At 42.2% G+C, this 9,562-nt stretch overlaps 1 protein-coding gene across 1 annotated transcript in view; it reads right to left on the reverse strand.

Moving 5' to 3' along the window:
• The window catches only part of LOC124119868 (actin-related protein 3-A), a 47,005-nt gene extending 38,718 nt beyond the window's left edge, over window positions 1-8,287 (reverse strand). Inside the window, exons 1-2 of the mRNA XM_046482534.1 lie at window positions 8,160-8,287; window positions 2,493-2,673 (exon numbers count right to left, since the gene is read on the reverse strand). Coding sequence (XP_046338490.1) covers window positions 2,493-2,673; window positions 8,160-8,200 — 222 coding nt within the window. The 5' untranslated portion in view covers window positions 8,201-8,287. The remainder of the gene's footprint in view (window positions 1-2,492; window positions 2,674-8,159) is intronic.
• Window positions 8,288-9,562: the final 1,275 nt, after the last annotated feature.

Consider the following 9,562-nt stretch of genomic DNA (forward strand, 5'->3'; position numbering starts at 1 on the left):
ACATTCAAGTTCCAAGCAGGTGGGCGGAACTTGGCCTCCTGATCCTCAAGCCTGAATGCGCGTAGTCCGGCCTGTTGTTCAGGGACCTTAGTCATCTTGCAATTTTTCGGAACGGCCAACACTGAGTTAAGTGCAACCAAATATGTAGTGATGGTGCTACCTTTAAAGTGTCTTTGGGTACGCAAATGTAGGAGGTATTTCGCTAGGAATTGTTGTGCCGTAATCGTGATTTTTTTGCCTAGCAAAAAGTCTCAAATGGTCCCCACTTGTCATCGTATAGTCCTCTGGGAGAGGAACGATGAGCTAAAGCTATGGGTTTTGCTGCCCGCACCGAATAGCCCTTTGCACTTAACACCTAAGAGAACCAAGCGTGCAGACGCAACCTGTCTGATGTTGGGTGAGGCAGTTTGCTGTGAGGGCGGATGAGGAGGTTGGACCACAGTAGGAGGGGTAGCGGAACTTCTTCTGCTAGATTTTTCTGAGCTCGACGAACCATGCTCTCGCCGGCCACCAGGACGTGATCAAAGTCAGAGCAAGATTCCTTGTCTCCTTGATCCCCTGTATCACCTTGGGAAGTAAAATTGGAGGCAGAAAAGCATACGCTTTTAGTCATTCCCAAGGGATGCTGAATACATCCACTGCCCAAGCCTGCAGATCCAGTAACGGGGAGACATACGCCATGAGTTGGTGGTTCAGGCACGTAGCAACAAGTCAATGTATGGTTGTCCGAACTTCTGAAGCAGTAACTGGAGTGCTTCTATGTGAAGTTTCCCCTCGGTGGGAGCCACCATGTTTGGATGCAATAAGGCATCAGCCAGTAAGTTCTGACATCCCGGGATGTGCTGAACTATGAGCTGTAGTTCCAGATGATCCACTAATAAGAACCACCTGAATGTCTGTTGAAGAAGGGAGTGGGAGTGCTTTGTTCCCAGATTTCGCAGGCACCACACCACAGTGCTGTTGTCTGTGGATATTGCAAGTTGGGCAGACGGTAGGCGAGTCTGCCAATGGGATATGGCCAGCATTACCGCTTCCAACTCCAAGTAATTTATGTGCCACTTTCGATGAGCGCCGGATCATAGCAATGAGGCTGTCTGGCCTTACAAGTGAGCACCCCAACCCCTGAAAAGAGGCATCTATAAACATGTGTAGACTCGGGGATATCCAGGATAAAGCGACTCCTCCTAAGACATTCAACTCTACCGTCCACCAATTGAGGTAAGGCCTTAGTTGAGCCGGTGGAGTGATGCATAACATTGTACGCTGATGTCATTGAAGAGGCGCTTGGGTAGTAGTCAGGCGCTGAGTTAAGCACAAGTAACTGAGACCGATGCTCATTGGTATTGACTGGATTATGGCTTGCATCTGCACTAACCCCATCAAAGCGTCTTGAGACGCTGGCGCCCCTGTCGCAGATTTAATAAGTACAACACGAAAGCATAAGGTACGCAATTAAAGAAGTGTTAATGAAACGGTACTGGAAGAATGACGTAGAATTGAACAATAATCTATTGGTAAACATATTTTAATGAGTTGAAAGTGTATACAATAATATATATATATGCAACTCACTGTAACGCCAAAGCTAGAAGTATTTAAAAAATTGTAAACAATTTGACTACCTTGGCACTCAAACAATTGTAACACAATTCAAAATGGCAGCAAATTAATTCACATAAAACGACACAACATGGTGAAAGTAACATGAAAAGAATACATCACCCATCATGCCCATCGCAGATCAATTTTAGAATTGTTGACGAAAACTGAAGGTCTAAATTAATCCAAAAGGAGTGCGACAAGCAGTGATATGAAGAAGGTGACCTTAGGTGTCATCAAGTTCACAGGACAGCAGTGGTGGTCAGTAAAGACTTCAGAACAACTTTATTTCTTCACCCAGGACCATCGGTGTTGCGCTGTCCTTTTGTTGTTAGGTCAGCAGTGAATGCAAAAGGATTTATGCAGGATAAGTAAAAAATAAACTCTTTCAACACCGTAGGCCGGTACACCAGCCAAGAAGCCTTGAGTCGCCAAACATAACAGCAACAATAGACCGGCCAAGCCATAGTCACACCAAATAATATATTATTTTATGAACCTTCATGTCATATCATTCACTTATTAAATCAATCACATTTCACAATGTCTGAAATACGTATTCCATTTCAATTTACCATTTTTTATTGACAGATTAAAAAATTAATCACTATTTCCCACAATGTTCCCACAAATTCTCGGACACACACTTTGACAACGGGTCAACATTACTATTCTGGTAAAAGATACATGATTTCAGACAGTAAATGGTTACATTTTCTTCACTCTGACAATGAAATCCACAGAACTGGATGTTGATGCCTTGTGCTCAGGCCTGGGAAGTAGATAGACCAGAAGTTCACATCACTATGTGGCTTATCTAAACTCAGTTTTAAGGTCTAAGACAAATTCTCACACCTTATTTTGCTACACTTAATGGAGTTTGATTTTCAAACCTTGACGGAATAAGCAGTAGCACCAAGAGCTTCATCTCCTATGTAGAAGTCCAAGTCTTCCACTCCTTTTCCTAGTCGTCGAATAGCCTGGTCCCCAACACTGGCAGCCTCCTTGATGGCAATAGCAGAGGGAATAATGAACTGAGGTTCTGTGTTCCCTGCATAGCCCATTTTTGTATACCTGACAAAAGAAGAAAACAAACACCCATGAAAGCTAACACCACCACAGCACATTGAAACTCATAATTGTGAATTTGTGCGGCACTTATTTGAATATACACATAATGGAATGCAATAATATAGAAAGAATGAACCAAAATTAGTAAAATCTAAACATTTTTTACACTTGTATACTTATCCTGCATTACTCCTTAATGCATTCACAGGGGCGGTCGGGTAGCCTAGCGGTTAAAGCGTTCGCTCGTCACGCCGAAGACCCGGGTATGATTCCAGACATGGGTACAATGTGTGAAGCCCATTTCTTGTGTCCCCCGCCATGATATTGCCGGAATATTGCTAAAAGCGGCGTAAAACCATACTCACTCACTCACTCACTTATTCATTTACTGCTTAGCTTACGACAACTAAAAGACAGCATACAGCGATGGTCTTGGGTGAAGAAATAAAGTTGTTTCACATTCCACTCCTGCTTTTTGTATGGACCATCGCCTCTGTCATGTGACCTGTGTGTACAATCTCTACAGCTCTTTTCACCAACAGTATGTCTATGTTGGATTTTAATAGCAGATGTTGCTTTCTTGGATACTTCCGAGGAGGAGGAGCCGTTCTCAACGGTGGTATTATATCTACGTCCAGAAGGTAACCGTGACGTCGTACGTTAGGTACATAATTGTCCTTGAGAATAGTCCAGTTCTTCCAAAACAGATTCAGTCTCTCGTCTACAGGGGTATTGACAACTGAGACGACTGGGGACGGGAATTCCCAGACGTGACTGTCCAACACTTCAGTGTTTACCCCTCTTATCACCTCTTCACCTGCCTATTTACCATGATGGGACTGATAAGAAACTTGAGGTTTCCCTCTGCCACGCCCTTTCCCACGAAAGGAATCGTGGTCCTGGCGTTCCTTGAGAGACTCACGTCTAGGCCTATAATTGCCTGACTTGCCTTCCCGTTGGAATAAACTGTGAGAGACGTGCTCTAGAGCCTTGAGTGCAGTCTCATCCCGAGCGTAATTGGAAACTTTGGCGTGTGTGTCTTCAATCTGTTCATTGAACAGAGAGGTAGATGACCAAGGTTTACGTAGCAGCCTGCGCTTGAACTCAAATTGCAGTTGGAAAGCGCTAAATAACCAAGTCTGCGTGTGACGGTAATATCCGCCAGAGCGGTCTTAAGATGGTTTCTGACGCTATTGGAAATCCACCATAGTTTGGAGATGAACTAATCAGTAAGGGTTATCCTTTGATAGATCCTGATCCACCGCATGAGTTGACGATGCTAGTGCTGACAAAGGTTTCAGTACACGCCTGATTTCTGTTTCTATGAACGCAAATCTGGTATCTTGTACCTTAAGTGTGGTTGGCCGCGACGAGCCAGTCATCCTTTGTATGTCCTCATCCAAACTATGAGCTTGGTCTGCTACCACAAACGCATGGGTAGGAAAATCATCCTTTCCTTTTGTTTGGTTGTTTGTTTAAAGCCGCACTCAGCAATATAAGTTTGGAGAGCAATCTGCGGTTTTGCCAAACAAAGTAGATGAGGATCCTTGGAAGATTTTTTCCATGACAATGTAGTACAACACGCAAGCATAAGTTATGCAAATAGAAAGTTGTTGATAAAATGGAGTTGGAAGATTGCCACAGAATTAAACAATATTGTTGAAAGTGTATACAAAGATTGATACAAGCAAACTCTATGTAACGTCAAAGCTACTAGTATTTAAAAACACATGAATATGTCAACAATCTGACTTCTCTTGCAGGCAAACACAAATTCAAAATGGCGGAAAACAACAAGCACATGGCGGGAAAAAAGACAAAGTCTTTTTACGCCTAAGTAACCCACATAAAACTACACAACTTAGTGAAAGTAATATAAAGAGAATACATCACCCGCAGATAAAATTGAGAATTATTGCCGGAGCTGAAGGTCTAACATAGCCCATGTTGAAGAGCTCCGCTGAGACACGTCCTTGCTGTACTGTGACAGGCAGTGATGTGAGGAAGGTGACTTGTCATCAAGGTCACATGACAGCGGTGATGTTCCATACAAAAAGCAGGAGTGGAATGCGAAACAACTTTATTTCTTCACCCAAGACCATTGTCGTACACTGTCTTTTGGTTGTTGTAAGGTAAGCAGTGAATGCATTAAGGAGTAATACAGGATCAGACAAAGATTAATTGAATACATATACTTAGCTCAAATAGCACAGTAAGAAATTAGTGTTGATTAATGTATGCGCCAGTCAGCATGGTCTGAAATAGAACTGCCTTGAATGGAATCAAGTCTTCACCAGAACCATGGTCAAAAGTGGGAGCAGCAAACCACACGATGTGATGTAGTGACGTGACTTATTACAGAGCTGTCTCCCTGGTGGTCACCAGGCAAGTGTTATAAGTAGTTTAGTTGCCCTTTCCAATGTACTCCAGTTATGTTTCTCCCCTTGAACATGTTACACCCAACTATAACAGATTGACGAATAGCATTGTCAACAATATCAAAGGTCATATTGTGTACACAGGAATTATTCCAACAATTAAGTGAAGAAAAAGGATACGTGGAGTCTTTCCAAGATTTTAATAAGTACCTTTTGCCTTTCATATATTTGAGTGAAAACTTCATTGTATGTTAAACTCATCAAACCACTGAGTGCTTATCGCAGTAACTCAGATGCAGGGCTATTTTTGACGACACATCCTGAGAGTTTAATGTTACTGCGATGCACAGTGTTACCATCTTCCTGAGGCAAGAGCGCCCACTAGCCCTTTTATCAAAGATAACACATCAAGCCAACTTTCCTGTGGTAAATATGACTGGACCATCACACATATTGATAGGGGATACACAATCAACATCCACGACTGGTACACCTTCATATGAAAGTGATTTACCGCTCCCTGTCTTTGTTGACACGAATATGTCTTTTTAATCTTTTAAACCCCCCAACATTTGCCTATGTTTTTGTGTCAAGGATGAAATCACGAATCTTTGGTTATCTGATCAAAGAGGCTGTTGCCTATGGTAGTTGCCATTTTTGTGAAGCTATACCAGATAAGTGATATGATTGGATATCGTGTTTTCACTATAAGAGGCATAACTCATGATCTACGTGAGGTGGCACCAGGTTCGAGCTAAGAAAAGTAGCCTTGATGTGGCAAGGGTAGAAAGTAGGCTTTGATATAGGCTAGTGGACACGCTTGCCTCGGGAAGATGCAGTGTTGTCTGTGAGCGTCTATTTTTGTAACAATGTAAGAACAAACTGCAACTGCAATAATTATCTCTACTGTGGCAGAGATAATTTCATGGGGAGGGGGAGCTTGTGCCTAACTTTTGAAAAAAGCCCACATTTTCAAAGACAATTAGATTAGATATAATAAGTGGCACAACTTATGATTTATACATGGTGGCATTGGAATCAAGTCAAGAAAAGTCGGTTTGAAAGGTCAAGGCTGAAAACTAGTGTAAGAAAACTGTAAGTTGCGGTCGTACATTCACAACTCTAACAGAAATGGACAGCTGTTCCAGTTGTGGAAACAGTACATGACTGGGCAGATGACAGTTTCATGACTACTGACTGTATGAGTGCAGTGCCTTCCATGACCCACTATGTAAGGAAGAGTTGGAGTCGGAGATAGACTTGGAAACCATTTTGACATTCTAGAATATCCTATCAATAAGAAAATTAAATGTCTAAACTTTAAATAAACTAAGTCACCACAGATTTGTATAAGTATTGTTTTTCCAATATTTGGGTCCATTTTCTCCAAACTTTGCACTAACATTTAGGGTCATTTTCTCCAAATTGTCAGGGGCCATTCTTGCATGTGGCCATTATCTGCTGCACCCCTAAGGAATTATCATGTGGGACTATCACCAAGAGTGTCACAAAACCATAAATTAGCATAATATGGAGTTAGCAACTAGTAATAACCTGCAACCTGGGGGTATCGCGGTACTTGTTATGTACGCTAAACGGAACAAAATGCACTCACTAACCTTTATGTTTATTCGTGTTCTCTGTATCAGATATCATTCATGTTATCAAACAATGCATATTTTACTTATAAAAGTTCATTATTTACATCAGTAGCTCCGAGTAAAAGCCGGGCCTCGTGCTCAGTTTGACAAGGGAGAGAACTCCATCGTATCGCGGTACAGGGAAAAGTTGTGTATGGAGGTCCGAATTGGACAAAAAGAGGACATAATTCTACCAACCACTTGGTATGATCATGCCAGACATCAGTGATTTGTCCAGACAAGTGCAAAGACAGCACAAGTAAAAATAATTCTAAATGTGTTATCAGCAATAGGTATTCAATGCATATTTACCGAAAAGTAAGAGAAAAATATTTTTATAAGTCAACATCAAAATAACAGAAATGATATTTTAAGAATGTTTTTAAAAAAATGGATGACAATAATTTGTCACAAAATGGAAAAATGTTAAAAGTCAACAATAAATATATAAAAAACACTCCTAGTATGCCCAAAGTATGTATTTATCTTTTGGTTACTAGTGAAGAACGTATTTCTAAGTTTGGCATTATGGCCCTTATGATCTCCCAATAAATTCTGGGCACAGAGCGGGAAAAAATGTTCGAAATACGTAACTTCCGTTACCTTATTAGTCGCCATGAATATGCAGATGATCTAGTTCTGGTCGATAGAGAAAGTTTACTTGGGGAACTGTGGGTTATATCGTTGGCCATTGATAGATGGGGGTAAGGCAATATTACAAAAGATGCCAGAAATATGTATCAACGCATTAATAACTCCTAACTTACAGCAGACGGAACATTCCGAGGAAATTGAAATTGTTTACGAAGTGTGCACTTCCTGGTTACTGATTAGCATTAATAGACAGCTGCCAAAAGGCGTGTCCCGCGTGAACTATCGGAAATCACAAATGCGGCGATACCATGAATGCCGCGGTACCATGGGGTCCGAGTATACTTCTTTGCTGTGCTGACCTATAACCATTAACTAGTCATGATAAGTAAGAACACTGATCTACCATGCTTGTAGTATTAGCAGACAGATGCCATGTTGACTTGCTTGGTTGGAAAACTCACATATGACTGATTACAACATTACAAAGTACATCTGCTTGTGAACATTGCAGGCAGGCCAACAGATTAAACCTATGATAACTTTTATTATGAATCGAAAATACCACAAATCCGGAAACTATTTTGTCTAGGGATGGGTATGGGACACAACACATTCCTTTCCCCAATTTACTCGATATCGGTTACTTTGACATGATGGATCCTACTGCTATATAGAATACATAACTTTGATTACAGATAATTATCACCCATACATAATGATAATTACAGGAGAAACTCCTTCATATCGCATGTTCAGATTCACTTCCGCCACACCCCTTCGAATGACTTCGTCATGCCTCAGTTAAGTTTCTCGATTTTCGCTCTGAGAAACGCTTAGAGGGAAACTCCATTAGTGAGTTCATACATATATATCTTACCCTGTGCCATTGTCAATCACAACAGCAGGTAACCTGGACATTCTGTACACTGAAGATGTAGATCTAGATCTACACTCACTGCTAAAGAGAAGCGCACGGTGTCGTACCGGAAGTAGCTTAATGACGTATTCGTGCGACTGTTAATCAGGTTTCTTGTTCTCGACCAGGCGTTCTAGGGTATGACTGTTTTGGGAGCAAACATGTTTCAAGAAAAAAGGAAACTTCGTCTTTGAGCCACGCAGTATTGTATTTCTTATCACAATATTTCTCTTGAGTATATGAGATACTGTTTGTACTTACCTTGACAATTGTAATTCACTCACAGTGACACAAGTAGAAGGATTAGGCTAAACCGGTTAAGGTGACATGGGTAGAGGATTAGGCTGAACCGGTTACAGTGACATGGGTAGATGACTAGGCTGAACCGGTTACAGTGACATGGGTAGATGACTAGGCTGAACCGGTTACAGTGACATGGGTAGAGGACTAGGCTGAACCGGTTACAGTGACACGGGTAGAGGACTAGGCTGAACCGGTTACAGTGACACGGGTAGAGGACTAGGCTGAACCAGTAACGGTGACACGGGTAGAGGACTAGGCTGAACCGGTTAAATTACAGTGACATGGGTAGAGGACTAGGCTGAACCGGTTACAGTGACATGGGTAGATGACTAGGCTGAACCGGTTACAGCGACACGGGTAGATGACTAGGCTGAACCGGTTACAGTGACACGGGTAGAGGACTAGGCTGAACCGGTTACAGTGACATGGGTAGATGACTAGGCTGAATCGGTTACAGCGACACGGGAAGAGGACTAGGCTGAACCAGTAACAGTGACACGCGGGTAGAGGACTAGGCTGAACCGGTTACAGTGACATGGGTAGATGACTAGGCTGAACCGGTTACAGTGACATGGGTAGAGGGCTAGGCTGAACCGGTTACAGCGACACGGGTAGAGGACTAGGCTGAACCGGTTACAGTGACACAGGTAGAGGACTAGGCTGAACCGGTTACAGTGACATGGGTAGAGGACTAAGCTGAACCGGTTACAGCGACACGGGTAGAGGACTAGGCTCAACCGGTTACAGTGACACGGGTAGAGACTAGGCTGAACCAGAAACTGATTGCCAAGAGTATTTGAATATCGATCATAACGTGCCAAGGGACAGTGTTAAAGCTGTGTTTATGTAGACGTAACATCGGTGTAAGTACCAAACGTACAAACAACGTTTTACACAGTAGAATTGACATTTCTAAAATCTATAACTTCTTTTTTTAATTTCCACATCCACAATCCTTCTTGAACAACCGACCCATGAGCTACCAATGTGTGACAGTGAAACATTCGCGGAAACATGACCTGCCACCAGGAAGTATAAATTTACTACCGCCGTGACGTCAT

Source organism: Haliotis rufescens, unplaced genomic scaffold (genome assembly GCF_023055435.1).
Source record: "Haliotis rufescens isolate VD_foot unplaced genomic scaffold, xgHalRufe1.0.p SCAF_4, whole genome shotgun sequence".
Classification (NCBI taxonomy): Eukaryota; Metazoa; Mollusca; class Gastropoda; order Lepetellida; family Haliotidae; genus Haliotis; species Haliotis rufescens.